This window comes from Quercus robur, chromosome 1 (assembly GCF_932294415.1).
Source record: "Quercus robur chromosome 1, dhQueRobu3.1, whole genome shotgun sequence".
Classification (NCBI taxonomy): Eukaryota; Viridiplantae; Streptophyta; class Magnoliopsida; order Fagales; family Fagaceae; genus Quercus; species Quercus robur.
The window spans coordinates 42,439,578-42,456,652 of NC_065534.1; the positions used below are offsets into that span (position 1 = coordinate 42,439,578).

A 17,075-nucleotide genomic window follows, 5' to 3' on the forward strand; every position below is an offset into this window, starting at 1 on the left:
TGAAATTTGGAAAGAAAACCAAATACATAACATCCACAAGTTTACTAAAATAAATTCATTATTATTATTATTATTATTATTGGTTATATGAGATAACTACCATGATTATCTGGTATTCACGACTATAACAATATTTAAATTAAAACAAACACCTTTACTCTAGAGAGAGAGAGGGGAAAAAAGGAATTACATTAGAACAAAATAATTTTTTTTTTTTGAAACCGAAAACAACCTTCATTCATTCATTAGAAAATCTAAAATCCAAGTACAAAGCCTCAGTGGCTGGCGGTGGCGACTCTTCCATCCATACAATGTCATTATCTATTAGGCTAGTGTAACGAGGTAAAGAGTGGGCAACTTAGTTGGCACTACGATGGACACAACTCAAAGACACAGACCGAAGACCTGCTACAATGCAACGAATATCCTCATAAACCAGTCCCAGTCGAGACAAATTATGTTGTGCTGATGAGATAGTCTTCATCACAGTCGCGTTATCACCTTCAATGATCAGATCCGAAAAACCAGCATCCACAGAAAATTCCAAAGCTGTCCGACATGCCAACACCTCGGCCCCCTCACTATTAGCCACTGCATCCCCTTTCGCCGATAGTGCAGCCATAACCTCCCCATTCTCGTTGTGAACCACAGCACCTACACCTGATGCTTCCCCATTTGCAAACACCGCGACATTAAAATTAAGTTTGTAAAAAGATATGATATATGAAAAAATTCAAAAAAACGTTATTATTCTCAGCAGCAACTTGAATCGCATTTTTGGCCAGGAAAACATTGAAATTTGATTTTCTCTATTTCTGGAAAAGTTGTAGAGAATTGAATTTCCTTTCAATAAACACAATTCTCAAATCAATTGGAGTTTTGAGAAGAAAGTTATAGCCAAAATACGAAACAGGTGCAGAAGATAACACAAATTCAGCATCATCTTCAATTTTCTTTCAGAATTTCAAATGGGGATCAACATCAAATCTGTTCAAGCTTATCTAATAGGCTTATCCCTTCCCTTAGCTTCGGAAGAAAGCTTTTGAAAAATAAGTTGGATAGAAAAACAGATAAATTCTATGAAAATTTTCAAAAACAGAAAAATGCTCAAAAAACGTTACTATTTTCAGCAGCAACTGGAATCGCATTTTTGGCCTGCAAAACATTGAAATTTGGTTTTCTCTATTTCTGGAAACGTTGCAGAGAATTGAATTTCCTTTCAAAAAAAACCAATCTTGAATCAATTGGAATTTTAAGCAGAAAGTTAGAGCCAAAATATGAAACAGGTGCAGAAGATAACACCAGTTCAGCATCATCTTCAACTTCCTTTCAAATTTCAGATATGGATCAACACCAAATCCATTCCAGCTTATTTAAACAGGTTTATCTCCTCCCTTAGCTTCAGAAGAAAGCTAATAACTTAGCTTTAAAGCTATGCCATCCCTTCCCCTATAAAGAGAGAAGACCTATTCCATTTTCTGCACCCCAATTCTCTCTCAAGAGCTAGTGAGCAGAAAAGAAAAGCGGTTGTGCAACTATTGTTCTTACTTTGGTTGTACTTTAATACTTCCTTACTTTCTCCCTAACCCTTTAAGTGATCACCTCCCCCTTTATTTATGCTTTATGTTGGTAAGTAGTTAATTATGCTCTTTAAGTTTACACACGCTTGAGTAAATGCTTCCAAGTCATTATTTGTTTCTTTCATGATATGCTTGGATGAACATGCCTATATATCTCATTGATATTCCTTTTACATGCTTAGATGAACGCTTCTAGGCTAATGTGCAACTTTCTCTTGAATGGTTAGATGAACATGTCTAGGTAATTGTTTTACTTTTTTTAAACGCTTAAATGAACATGTCTAAGTATTTTGATTTTCTCTAGATGAACATGTCTAGAGAATTAGCATGACAATTCTATGTTTTCTTTCACATGACAATTCTCTGTGGATGATGACAAATAGCATGACAATTCTCTATTTTCCTTCATGTGCTTGGATGAACATTTTCTAAGTTATTATCTGCTTTTCATAACATGCTTAGATGAACATGTCTAAGTAGTTGTTTCTCTCTTTTTTGAATGCTTAAACAAACAGGTCTAATTAACATTATGGTCTTTGCTTAAATACTTGGATGAACATGTATGGGTGATTTTCTTTGTTCTTCTCATGATTGCTTGGATGATTGGTAGGCCTAAATATAAATTTTCTTTTGCAATTATGTTGATGACAAATAACATGACGATTTTGTTTTCCTTCACATGCTTAGATGAACATGTCTAGGCTAGGAATTCCTTGTTTACATTAATTTCTTGGATGAACATGTCATTACTTTCATGCTTTCTTTACATTTAAATTTTTATCTAACAAATTTTACTTTTTGTTTCTCTTTATGTTAAATCCCCCAATACATATTTGTTTACAATTCTTGCAAATTAACATATTTATATGATATATTGTTTGTATTTGTTTGACATGACATGATATTGGCCAACTTAACCTAGGAGACCAGTTTTACCGGGCAAGATGGGTGCTTAATCCCTTCCTATCTAGTAAATTAGCCTCCGAACCAAGATCAAGGGTTCTAAACTAGGTTCTTGTATATGCAATTTTACATTTTTTTTAGAATGTAACTAGGAAACAAAGTAATGTAATTTACTTTCTTAGATTGTATCTAGGATTAAAAAAAAAAAGCATTGTAAATTTTGTTACAAAATTGATGTAAATTGTCATATATATTAATACAACAAAAACATTTTTTTTATATAGAAGGTTTTCTTATTTTTCCATTTAAATTAAATAAGTGGCGACTCCATGTCAAACCCTTGATCTAGGGGGGAGTACATTTTATAGTGAATTCGACATTTTGAGCACCACGATCCCACCCGTTCACGCGGGTTAGGCCTAGTTTAAGAAAAAAATTGGCGGGCCAGGTTTGCGATCACTCACAATGGTAACCTAACTTCACCGAATATTTCCTATTCTTGGAATGGAGCCACACAATAGCATCTTGCACCTACCTCCTATTCAAAGAAATTTTAAGTATGGCCTCTGCATCAAACCTATGAAAGATCAATTCTATCCGTTCTCTAACCCACTAATGAACTCTCCAATCAATCAAGTCTGACACCCGCCATTCCCATTCCTCCTCTGCTAGTTGGAAAAGAACCCTGTTTTTTGGATGGCTCAGGATCCACCTATCCTGTGTAACATGAATAGAAGCACCATTCCCCCACCCTCCAGTAGCAGCCTCTCTTTAAGATTGGTTGAGCAACAAACAAACTTTTCTAGACATATGATCTATTTGGACAATCAGATGCCTCTAAGAAACTACATCCTAGGAAATACTTAGCCTTAAAGCAACTATAAAGGAGAGATCCTTGATCCTGTAACAATCTCCATCCTTGTGTTGCCAACATAGCTAAGTTAAAGGTCCTTATATCCCTAAATCCTATTAATAAAACAATGGTTTAAGCTCACTTGTTTTGGGATAGTTTTGCCTACACTTCTTATTGAATTAGGATTTTCAAACACAAAACCTGAATGTTTATTATCGAAATTAAGGCTCCCTCACTCAAGGGTGGAACTATGTTAGACGTGAATCCCCCCCCCCCCCCCCCCCACCCCCTTACATGTCAGCCGTTTGGCCACCCCAAACCCCAATTCCTTTTGCTGGCCATTTCCATTCCCCTCCCAACACGTCATTTATATTCCATAACTTTTACCCCTAATTTTTACTAACTTTTTGCTATAATTTTTATTTTTAACTTCCTTTAGAAGCCTCATTCAACTCTTCCTAAAGAAAAATGCTTAAGCATTTACAAATTTGGCTACAAAATGTTTATAAAATGATGTGTTAATAAAAGTTTTTGTGGGTTTGTTAGTATTTTACTATGAACTTTCATGATTTGTTAGCATTTTTAATGCTAATAAGAATTACACCTATTTTCTAACTATAATCTTGTACTATATATATAGTATTTTGAGTTTTTCTTGAATTGCATATAAATATTATAGTTTTACCCCGGCTTCCCCAAACAAAAATCATGATTCCACCCCTCACTAGTAGGGGTGTACATGGGTCGGGTTGGGTCAAGTTGAGGAGATTTTTTTACCCAACCCACCATGGTGGGTCAAAAAAAATTCAACCCAACCCACATGGGTTGGGTTGGGTCGGGTTGAACCCATGGGTTGGACAATTTTTTTTACTACTATTATTATTAAATTAAGCAGAAAAAAATATATCACACTTGCCACCTGAATTGATAAACAAAATATACATTAATATATAAACTAATATTTCAACTTAGTTGTAAACAAAATATGTTTAAGTATCTAACTTAATTAATAAACAAAATATAAATGAACTAGTATCTTAATTCACTTATAAACAAAATATACATGAGTTCCTAACTCAATTATAAACAAAATATATCTAAAATTTAAAAAAAAATTATTAATTATATAATATATTTAAATATATATTAAAAGAACTAATAGGATTTTATATTACATATGATAGTAAAAACCGAGGAAGTGCTCTATAGCTGGTTTTTTTTTAAAAAAAAATTATTAAATATATAATATATTTTAAACATATATTAAAATATGGGTGGGTCAGGTTGGGTTTGGTAGGTTTGTAATATTATGACCCAAACCCAACCTGACCCGCTATAAAAAAAAAATAAAAATTTGTAACCCAACCCGACAAGTTGGGTTGGGTTGGGTCGGGTTTGGCGGGTTTTTTGCACACCCTACTCACTAGCCTCAACATGCTTTCACTCTTGGCCATCATATCATTCTCAAATCTTTGGAATCAATCAATCTAACCATCAACTTAAAATTGAGGTTCAATCATTAACTTGACCCTTTTGGACAAGCATCAATCAGGAAATTTTCATACCCAAAGGCTTTGTTTAGCTAGAGGTGAAAAAGTGAAGGGATGGAAAACTCTTTTATTTTGTTGAAAATAAAAATAAAATAAATAAAATAAAATGTAGTTTATATAAATTTTCATGCCCCTATTACATAATATACAAAATGATTTCTTGTAATCATTAAATTAAAAATATATATATATTACTTACTATCAATCAAAATTAACATATTATTCAATCCACAGTTGATTTTTAAAATTAAAAAAAAAAAAACACACACACACACACACACCAACAACAACAACAATGATATAATTGAGGGAAGGTAATTTTGGTGTTTTGTCATCTATCCCTCTCCTCCCGCATTTTCTCTCCTATTATCTCTCTAAATTGGGGAAATATGATTTTGGTGGGCTCGAAGAAAAAACACTTAGACCTCACCAAAATCCCCTCACATTTCCCCTCTAACCAAACAACCATCTTTTCCATTTTCTCTCCTTTATCTATCCCTCTTAAAATTACCACAAATAAACAGGCAAAGAGATAAGGTCAATTGATGAATTAGCCCTCTACTTGACTAAAGTCTAAACCCGACCTGTAAATACTTCTAACTAGTCGCTAACCCGTGCGATGCATGGGAAAATTAATAACTAAGTTCCAAAATAGTGTTATTTATTTATTTTTAAGATTGTTAAATATACATGAGTATTTATCGAAGTTCAAATCTCTTAAAACACTACACCAATATGAGAAATTTGATTGTTGTGTTCTACCTAAGTACAAAGTTAAAAACAACATCTAACTTTGTATTACTTATTTGTACCTTTAGTTAACAACCTCAAATTACTGGTAGGCATCCTACGTCTATTATCAATTGTATCCTTTCTTTCATGAAATTTAAGGTCTATCATTTTTTTTAACATAATCCCTTCTATTATTCAGTCTGTTTGCAAAATCCTGGTAATCCTAGTTGTTTATTCCTTGTTTTTGTCATCATCAATGTGCTTTAAAAATCACGTTTAGGAGTATCATTTGAAAAGTCATATATGGTGCAATTAATAAACAGTAGAAAGGGAGCACAACATGCAAACACAAGAATACATATCTTTAAATAAACTACATCCATTTAAATAAAAAAAAACATATTAAAAGAAAAACATTAAGGACCTTGATCTTTGTGAAATAAGGTTATAATGTTATTACATATAAAGTTATTCATCAGCCCTGTCCCTGTCTCAGTCTTGTGTGCACTGCAAGCAGTAGCTGGAGCATTTGAATCAACTGCAGTCTTTTCTTTTCAAGGCAACACTTGCAGCGGTACCCCACATTCCATCTTGCCTTTGGATGGTTGTCCTCAGAGGTTGCTATTAGAGATATCTGAAATCACGATAGCAGCCATAGCCTATTGAGGTTATAGAGATAGAGAGAGGGGGAGTCCATTATCGGGTTCAAAGTAGTTCTAAGTTCAAACTAAGTAAAATATTTAACTAAAATACCGTGCTAAAAATAAAAATTAAAAATATTGTTGAGGTGTAAAATTGTGAAGACTCCAAAGCTGAGGTGGCACACTCTTAAGAGGCCAACTTTTTATTAACATTTGAATTTCCTTGCAACCTTCTATTAACATGAAGCAAACAAACACAACCTATGTTAATATTTCTCACTAAGTGCTTTTTTAAGAATCTGCCAATAACTACCAAAACATCCTGGACTTTGCATCAATTCCTAGTACAATGCCAACAATTACCAATTATCACAATATAGCTAACACTAAGTACAATAGAAGCATAATGCATATTAGCATGTACAACAACAACAAAAAAATTTCACAAACAGCAACACCAGGCCTTAGTATAGTAGCACACAGTAGCAATAATGTTAGTTTGAATACTGGAAAATGAAGATTAGCCTTATGACCATAGGAGCAACATAGAAAGCCTATTGACTAAAACCTTATCTTCTTTCCTTTTTTTTGGTAAGTGAAAAACTTTATCTTCTTTCTAAATCATTTTATTTCAAATTACTGAAGCTCACCCTTCCAAGGGTTCAAAAGAATGATGACAGTGAAGCATAAGCAGTTGTGAACAGTTGTCGGCCTAATTAAACCATCAACACAATAATTAGACTACAAATATGAGTTATATTAATAATTATTTTTCACAAAATTAAATCTAAAAAAAAAAAAACTAACAAATAACAAATAACAAAACCTAAATAATATTTAACACAAATTTTCTTCAATTGAACAAAGACACAGAAAATGATAAGATGGAAAGAATGACATTAACACATTGAGATGTAAGCAAGATCTACCTAAAAACCCCCTAACCATAACTACAATTAAGCAAACAACATTAGGTTAAATTACAACTGAGTTCAAAGCTGGAATCACAAATATTACATCACTTGAATTTCATGTTGATATAAGTCTTAGGATACTCGGAATATCCTATGAAAAAACCGAAAATTTAATGAAAAATATGGTATAAATAAACTAAAACAAATCCTCCAACAATTATAAAACCATAACCTAAATATAGAATATTAAATCTCTCATAATCTGAAAGAAAACAAAAAATAAAGTAAATAACAAAAGGGTACGATGAAACAAACTTGAGAACTGGTTACCTTTGTTTTACTTTTTAATTCTTAGCACCAAACAGATTGCCAATCTAATTTTAAGAATGAAATACAACTTTAAAAAACTATAAAATCGAGCATTGTAAACAATCAAATCAACAGTTAAAAATATTTTAAGAAATAAATCTCTATCAAAATGTAAAAGTAAATAACATTATACTTTCAAATTTCACAGTTTTAACAAAGTGACAAATCCTTCATACATTTTCAAACAGAACCACTTAGGAGAAACAAATGTAGTCAAATGTATTCAGTAAACTGTATCAATAGGATCAAGTTTCCAAATCTAAGTGACAGATGATAGAACCACTCAGGTTTATTAAAAAAAAAAATTTATTAATATATATGAAAATTATAGCTTCTTCTAAACTATTTATTCATAACCAATTCGGATGCGAGCATAACAGTTAGTATTACCTAGATATAGTCTTCTCGTTCTTCTTCTAGCCATCCTTCAGAACCTTATCTTGGATTTGGTGTGGTGCCAACATATTTGAGTCACTGATCTCTTTTAAATTAGAATAGATTTCGGTTCCCTTGTCCAATACAGCGAACTTGGCATGAGTTTTTTGCTTCCTAGATCTTCTAGTAACTTTTGTTGGACACGCTTTTGATTCTCTCGTCTACTCTTTGCTATCTAGGCATATAATAACAGATAACAGGAAAAAAATACTCAATATCAAAGCATCATAAATAAGGGGGTGGGAAATAATTACATCAAGCATTTAAAAAAGAAAAAAAAAATCTATAGGGCTAAATCCACATTTGCATGTGTGTTTAACCATTGTCATTCCATAGTTGCCACATTGCAATGAAATTTTCAATGTTAGACATGAAATCAATGTCTATGGAAATTTGGAAGCCCTACCAAAAAGGTAAGCATAAACAAAGAAACCAAGATTTTGAATAAGAAATTTAACAAAAACCAAGAGATCAAAGATACCCATTGACAAAAAAAAGATTTAATAATAATAATAATAATCACATATCAGAATTTGGATTTCCAAAAGACACGAATTCAAAATAACCATTTCCAAAAATACTCTCTGCTCCCTACGCTAATAGGAAATACCTGTTAACTTACTATTACATTAAGCAGAATAACGTGTTTTTTCCTTTTTCCCTCATCATTCCCTTACTTAATCCTCCATTTTCTCAACAAACAATCAAAAACCTCATTGTTTCTAATTACGCAAACTGAATAATCCCTTGAGTTATACTCTTTAAAGAAAAATAACAAATAAAAAAGCATATATAATCACAGCTTTCTTGGGAAAGAAACAGAGATGGAAAGCAAGAGAGAAAAAGTGAGTTAGGGCAAGAAGGAAAGAACCAAACAAACAATATCAAAATTTGAAATCTACAAATCGTAACAGAAAATCCCAAAACATCTAAGCAAATATCTAAATCTATACCTATCCAACCAAAATACCCAAAAACTGAGTCATATTAAATACCCAGATATAAGAAAGGGGGAAAAAATAACCGGTGGCAGTTTCGACGATCTGATGATGGCAGGTAAATGGCCTGAACGGAGTTAATGTCACTTAGATTTCTCTTCCTCAATCTCAATTCCTATGTGTGCCTGCGGTTTCGGTGTTCTAAGTCTGGCGAGGGAATGGATGGCGGCGGAAAATCTGACAGTAATCGTGTTTTGCCTCTTTCTCTTCTCAGTTTCTCTCTCCGTGTCCCAGGCCTCATCGCCTCCCTCTATTTCCATCTCTCTTTCTCTGCTTCTTTCCCCGTTTCCTCGTCGCCTCTCTCTCTCTTCTCAGTTTCTCTCTCCGTGTCCTAGGCCTCATCGCCCCCCTCTATTTCCATCTCTCTTTCTCTGCTTCTTTCCCCGTTTCCTTGTCGCCTCTCTCTCTCTTTCATCACCTCTCTATTTCGATCTGTGTGTATATGGAGGTGCAGCGAAGAATCGTAAGTTTGAGTCGATTTGGGTTTTAGGGTCTGTGTTTTTTTTTTTGTTTTTTTGTTTTGTGGATAAGTGGCGTGAAAGGGTGTCTTTTATAGTTTTATTACGTTTTTTTTTTTTATATGTTTTTTTTAATATTATGCTGATGTTATTAGTTTTTTTTTTTTATATGTTTTTTTTAATATTATACTGATGTGAAAATTTGTGAGAGTTTCAAAAGTTTCGATTTTATATATATATATATATATATATATATATATATATATATATATATATTTATTGATGATCACAATTAACTCGGGGAAAAAGAAAATTAAAGTAACAAGTTAGAAAATTATATGGGCCAAGAGGACCAGGGTCCAGTAGTCAAGCAAGCCCTGCAAAATTTGGACCGGGGAGATGATGGCCCACGATCATGACAGGGATGGATGGAGGTGGAGCGAAATTCGTGTGGAAAAGCTATATAGACCAGAGATTGACTTTTCGTTTCCTATATAAAAGTCTCTGTGTTTGTATCAAACAAACAGAGAGAGAGAGAGAAAAGAAGGTTCTTTTTCCTTAGGCAGAGCGCATCCGTAGCGAAACTTCAAACCATCACGTTCCTAATTCTCCGCACGTCTTTCCAATAGTTTTAGAGAGAACCTAAGCAAAGCAACCAAAATAGTTTTTCTTTTTTAGCGTGTGGGGTCCCAATAATAACGCATTAACCTTTTTATTTATTTGATAATATTCAAATTCGATTCCTATCCAGCTATCCTACTTTGATAATAATCAAAATCCCCCAAGAGAAGAGAAGAGAAGAGAAGAGAAGAGACACAGAGTCGTGGTGCGTTGGCGTTGGTGCTGGTGCTGAAACCAAAATGGAATAAGAATCAAATATATACAACAAGAAGCAATAGTTTAATTTATATACCAAGTCTACTTAATTTGTTTTTACAGCATTTTCCAGCAAATTAAAGAAAAGAGGCGATGGATACGTACAGGCAGGGCAATAATGCTTGCAGCATGAGGACGCCTCTATCGGCTATGGCGGAGGCATTCGAGGAGCTACTCGAGATTTCAAAAGCAAACCAGAAAGGCTCCGAAGAAGAGATGAGGTTGGACACTTTCTGCGACGCCTGCTCTTTCGTCTCTGTTCTTTTTGGTTGCCTCGGCCTCGCTTTCAAGTTCGCCGAGTTGGAATACGTCTCCAAGGTTGCTTCCCTTCTATAACATTAACCACTCTCTTTTTCTTTTTCCCCTAACCAAATAGAGTTTATGTTGATTTCAGTTATTTATTATAAACTTTTAATGTTATGATTATGAACATGTAAAAGAATCTAAACACAAAATATTTCTTCTTCTTGTTTTCCTCTCTCCCTCTTGAATTGTGATTATAAGGGAAGCAGTCAATTTTTTTGGTCAGAATTTAACATTTTGATGATGCTTTTATTTGGATCATCAAATACATGATTTTTCAAAGCCAAAAAAAAAAAATTTCTTGTTTCACTTTTGGAGGAGAAGTTTATTTATAGTATCAGTTACTCGAATAGAAATAAGATGGTAGACAACAAGGTGGAATATTATATGCTTCTATTTTATCTCTTTTTATCATTTTTTTAAGATTGTATTTTTATTATTAGGAACTGAGTAATTACTAAATAGTCAAGGGTGGGATATATTGTTAGGCTAGTTTTTAAATAAATCATATCTAGTTTTTCTTTACTTTTGGATAGCGCGTATTGCACTATCCATTGCAGCTGTTTTTTTTAGTGGGTCCATGACACTGTTTATAGGACCTGTAATTTGGAAAAAATACAAATTTAACTTTAAAACTGGATCACACGGTATTATTTATACATTTAAAAAATTTTCAACAATAAGCGATATCTAAACAGACTCTTAGTATTTACTAATCAATATATATATATATATATATATATATATTTTTTTTTTTTTTATCTGATAGAATGTGTTTCATTTTGAATTTGAGAGTTATGTTTATTTTGTAAGGCAATCTATTTTTGAATAAGGAGGATGAAAAATCTTCTTATTGAGTGAAATTTCACTTTAGAGGTTGGTTTCCTCAAAAAAAGCGAAATGCTTATCTCCTATGTTGTAATTCTGCCATTTGTGAGGTGCTACAAATAACACATTTCGAGGATGCTTCCATTTCGAACATCGAATGGATAATGTCTTCATAAATAGACTCAAAGCAAAGCTTCTATCAATTTGGAAATAGAGAAATTATTCTAGGTTTATTAAAGGTTATGAACATTAACCCAGTGGGGTTGGCCAAGCGGTTCGGCGCTTGGTCTCAGAGTGCTTGTACTTGGCTCAACTAGGTGTGCTCCCTAGTTCGAGTCCTGCTACCTGCACTTTGAAAAGAATCCCTGGGCCAGTGCTTTACCCCTTCGTGGGCCGACCCGGCACGAACAGTGATTAGTCTCTGGTTGAAAGCTTTGAGGATACACTGTGGGAAACCAAAAAAAAAAAAAAAAAGGGTTATGAACATTGAAACAGAACATCCTTTCTATTCTTTGTTATATGTTGGACACATGAAAATTTTAATAAGCTTACAATTTAATTGAAACTATTTCATGTAAATAATGAGGTTCACACAATTATAAATTTCCAGGACAACACTGAGTCATATTTGCTCTGTGATTCATTCATTGTGAGAGAGAGAGAGAGAGAGAGAGCATGTGTGTGTGTGTGTATCTGGTATTGTGTGTTAAGGGTAGATTTAAAGCCATGATAGGCAGTCTTCGTATTCTTTAGTGACTTTCTAAGATTTTTGACGGTCATGGATGAGGTAAATTCATGCCACTAGAGAATAAGGGTTTTGTAGTTGTTATAAATGCCTCTATTTCTCTGTAAGCCTTCGAGCTTGCCTTCTAAATTCTATATTTCTTATATTATTTACATGTACTGCTCCTAATGCCCTCTAATTTGTAAATACTTCATGATTGCATTCAATTGGACTTCTGAATCTAATTCTCCTATTTATACATTCAGGTACGTGATCTTAAGGAAGCATCAAGGACATATGACACTATAGAAGATATACTTGAGCTTGATGTTGCAAATGACACGGTAAAGACACCAGGAAGCCTTTCACGTAATTTACGACGAGTAAGACAGGGTCTTGACCTCATCAGAGCTTTGTTTGAACAATTTTTGTCAACGGAGTAAGTTCCACCCCTTCATGATTGCATCTTTATTTTTTTTACATAGACTTGAGTAAGATGCAGCATCAATTTGTTTAATGTTCATAGATGCTTTTGTGATTCATCTATTACTAAACAATCTGTTATGAAATCTTTGTTTGGAAGTCGAGCTCTATTTCCTAGCAGCAATTAAATTCCTGGCTGTTGTTCTATGCTGCCCATGTAGCTTACCTACAATGCTACAACCCATCATCGTTCATGTCAATGTTTTTGATAAAATTAAATGCAGTGAGTTTAAACTCTATATATTTATGTATGCATTCCATTTTTGCAAATTAATTGAGAATTTTCAGTTGAATAACCAAAGACAGTGAGATTTTGGTTGATTCTGGGATTATTTTTCATTTAACCGTCAATTTTGTTTGGAAAAGAAAAATACAGATTAGAACAGGAAAAAAGACAAAGGTTCCTTTTATATAAATACTTGATATAAGCACTTTCTTTAGTGGTTTAGTATAGATTCATTCAAATCGACTAGGCAGGTTATTTCATATCACCTATACATAATTGTATATACAAAATAAAATCCTAATGTGATGGCATGAAAAAAGATTGACTCTCTCTCTATTCAGCTATATGTCAGTATGGCTATAAGCAAATGACTGCTTAACACGAACTCAAAGTCCATCGAAGTTTTTTTTTTTTTTTTTTCTGATTAATTGAAATTTCCCTAGTGCTTAAGTGCTTATGCAGGCCAAAACAAAATTGTTCTATTTCACTATTTTTTAAATTCGATACTCTGTACTTGCCCTTCACTGCTAACATGTAATAATTTTCTTTTGTCACTTTTAGAGAGTACTCTTTAAAGGAAGCAGCTTCTACAGCTTATGCACAAGTTTGTGCACCATACCACTCATGGACAATCAGGACAGCAGTTGCTGCTGGAATGTATGCTCTTCCTACAAGAGACCAACTTCTGCTGAGACTCAATGAAACTGGTGAGTTTGAATCTAATTTTACTTTTTGAGTACCAAGTTTGAACCTTGCAATCAGAGATTTGCATTGTAGATTGCTAATGCTAAAGGTAACCCCAGGAACTAAACCAAAGCACCTTGATAATGCCTGTAAACATAGCAAATAAAAGAAATGTTGATCATATGTAGATGTAAATGCATTAGAAATTGTTGTTAGAAATACTATGTCTGAAGAGAGCTATTAAAATTCATTAAAACTGTATCAACTAAACTTCAAATTTCAAGTTTAGGCGTATTTTCTATTTCATAAATAGTAAGAAGTGCAAATGGATGCTTGTACAATCTAAAGTTTCTTTAAAATCTCAATTATGATATATTTAATATGGATAGTTTAATAACTTACCAAAACATTACACTATCTCCTTGTTTATAACAAGCTATTTATGTTATGAACGATGCTTTAAAGTTACGTTGGCACTGTTTAGATAATTTATATTAGGTTGCATGACACCATAGGTTTGCATTGAGGCTGGGAAAGGAGAGGTAAAATCTTTTTTTTTTAATACTTGACATATTTTTTTCCTTCAGAGGTCATACTGCCATAGTTTTTTTTCTTTTTTTCTTTCAGGTAAATGCCATAGTTTTGTTTTAGTAGAGAACTATTTTCACCAAATTAATCATAAATTATGGAACATTAATGTGAATAAATGAGTAATCAATTCCTAGATGAGCTGTAGCCCAGTCCTTGTGATACATACCTATCTTGTAGATGATTTGTTATCAAGCTGAAGATGACATGATTATTTTCATCATTGTCTCTGTGTTTGAAGCTTGATTCTAAGAAAGGTTTATCACAGTTGATCCTTTTAAGTGATTTTAAGCCTGATCTGATAGTGCACTAACAATGATATATTCTTTTGTTCTTCACCAGATGAGCATAACATCTTAGCTTCCATTTTCTCTCTCAATTTTATATTAGAAATGTGGCCTCCCCAAGAGACCTCAACTTTTATTATCAATGTTGTTGCAGATCAGTCAGCAGAGAAGAAAATGAGAAGGTATATCAGTGCAGCACTTCCGGTAATAGAGTACATTGACAAACTTTACCTCTCTAGGAATATCATCTTGGACTGGTGACTTCACATTTGTGGGAAACAAAACAAAACAAAAAACAAAAAATGCAGGGATTTCTTGTTCAGTCAACGAGGAAGTCTGTCATGACTCATGCATCTTGATGTTTGAAGATCGTGTTGAAGAGGTTCGCAGAGCTCCATTGAAGCATCTCTCATTCAAAACAATAGCCATTTCTAGTAGTCCTTTTTTTTTTCACCATCAATGCTTTTTCTTATAGTAATTATACAATAGTCAGTTTTGTTGTAGTTGTTGGCAAGCATATTAAAGATAGGACAATATTTTAAGTGAACTGTGGTGATCTGTAAATAAAGAGGTCGTCACCAAGAATGGGTAAATAGACAGGACAATATTTCTTTAGATCCGTATGGCAAAGCAGACAAATTTTAGAAAGATCATTTAGTAATTCAACTTTCCTATAGATGCATCTTATTTCTTAACTTATTGTGATGATAAGTTGTGAGGGACAAACAATCACTTTCATATACTACCACTAACATCATTATATTTTCTATCATTCACAACTGTATTTTCTATCATTCACAATTTGTCACTGTGAAAAAAAGTTGTTCCCTTACACTTACTCTTACTAATTTGAAATTAAATGATTATATTCCCGATGCTTGTTTGGATTCGTATGATAGACCTCTACCAAACTCAGCCCAAGCGCACAATATCTTAGTTTAGTTTCTTGAAAAAGCATTCCGTTAACCTTTTCTCACTGGTGGTTAGCCTGGTTTTTTTTTTTTTTTTTTTTTTTTTTTTTGATAGAAAACATGAACTGTTCATTCAACTAAAAAGAGATACAACAAGGAAAGCAAACAAATAACGGGGAGAATACACCACAAACAACTACACCCCGCCCCCCCTAATGAACCCAAGAGCCCAGAGGTATTCTTGTGCTTGCCTATTAAAATTTTGGAATTTCTTTTCCTGGGCTCTAGCGACCCTTTTTAAAGTCCCTCTCATTGGGCATAAAGGGATACTTATGGGCTCATATTTAGGGGAGGGCTTACTTGTGGGTTTCGGGCTTGATAATTTTTGGGCCACAGGGTATAGCAGTTAAAAGCTCATACCCATCATTGAGAATCTTTGGGAAACACAAGAGTGCACAACAGAGGAGGGCACTGGGCTCAAGGGGCGAACCACTGACAGCATCTCTGACCAGCCACCTAGCCCCCGGTGATTTGATGAATCAATTGAGTGCTCCGTACCCAGACTCGTCAAACAAGCGCCCATTGGAGCGTGTTGGACACCAGCGACTTCTTCCCTTCTTTTCTCCACCGACCCACCTCTGCAATCAGCTCCATGTTTCTCAAAAACCCCTAAAAGACCACTGTTTTCACCGGTCCAGTCCCCAAAATGCCAGTGACATTCGAACTTACCTTTAATCCCAACACAATGATTCACACCAAGACCCAAAGCACCACAAATAAAGCAAAAGAAAGGAAGTCACTCCATTTGAAAACAAGAACAGAACTTAAAATGGAAGACCCTTATTCTCAAATCTACAACAAACCTTAAAACTGGACCCATCTTCCAGGCAATTCTTAGAGATGACTTGAAGGCTCGCATGCACTCCTCTGAAAGGTCCAATCTCCTGGCTGAAATGGAGATTTTAACTTCCTCCACTGAAGTGAGTTGAAAATGCAAAAAACCACCAGTATCTGCTTGATCCATGTTGCTGAGAGGATTTAACCAAACCTTTGTAGGCTACAAAGACTTAGAGAGACCCGAAAATGGAAGAGGGAGAAGGACTTGCACAAAGCAAGAGAGAAAAACTCCTACTGAGGGAGAGAGAAAAACTCTCTCTCCTCCAGAGGGTCTCACCCCACTTAGCAGCACGCTTTTTTGGCTTTGGTTGATCCTGGTGGTTAGCCTGGTTACTATTCTATTTTGGTAGAGATAATTATCACTGCAAAGACCCATTTAGCATTACGATTTCCGGAAGAAAATGGACGATAAAGAGCGATTTTGAAAACGAAAATGCAGGTTTGGCATTTGATTTTACTTTATAATAAAATTGCGTCAAATCATAGCTCATGGAGTGTTTTCCTAAAATCTCTAGAAAACTGCATTTTTTCGCTTTGTAGTTTTCCACAACAGCAATTTTTACATAATTTACCAAATGCTTAATTGCGCTTTAATAAAATATGTTTTCAAAATGTAACTTATCTGAACAAATTGTCAAAACATAGGTTTTCAAACAGCTGATCCGAACTGACACATTATGCATAACAAAACCCCTACCCAAGATTCTTACATCACACTCCCCTCCAAAATGGAAGGTTTCACATTCATCCAGTGTGGGAAATCTCTCTTTCCATATGCAATTAATTATAAACCAAAAGTTTTTTTTTTTTTTTTCTGACGGTCTAAACATGGTGG

General features: G+C 33.9%; 1 protein-coding gene and 2 long non-coding RNA genes across 3 annotated transcripts; 1 reads left to right on the plus strand and 2 right to left on the minus strand.

Annotated features, from left to right (window-relative positions):
• Positions 1-170: 170 nt before the first annotated feature.
• LOC126714206 (uncharacterized) lies at positions 171-1,530 on the minus strand. The gene is made up of 2 exons (XR_007651566.1): positions 1,122-1,530; positions 171-666 (listed from the first exon to the last, which is right to left on the minus strand). It is a non-coding gene; the product is annotated as an uncharacterized LOC126714206 (long non-coding RNA).
• Positions 1,531-6,048: 4,518 nt separating this feature from the next.
• On the minus strand, positions 6,049-9,451 carry LOC126714213 (uncharacterized). Its single transcript, XR_007651567.1, has 3 exons — positions 9,002-9,451; positions 7,933-8,152; positions 6,049-6,252 (listed from the first exon to the last, which is right to left on the minus strand). It is a non-coding gene; the product is annotated as an uncharacterized LOC126714213 (long non-coding RNA).
• A 556-nt stretch (positions 9,452-10,007) lies between these two features.
• On the plus strand, positions 10,008-15,080 carry LOC126690070 (ACD11 homolog protein). The gene is made up of 4 exons (XM_050385206.1): positions 10,008-10,627; positions 12,431-12,603; positions 13,435-13,580; positions 14,587-15,080. Exons 1-4 carry the CDS (start codon positions 10,403-10,405, stop codon positions 14,691-14,693), a joined length of 651 nt encoding a protein of 216 aa, XP_050241163.1. The 5' UTR covers positions 10,008-10,402; the 3' UTR covers positions 14,694-15,080.
• The last annotated feature ends 1,995 nt before the right edge of the window (positions 15,081-17,075 follow it).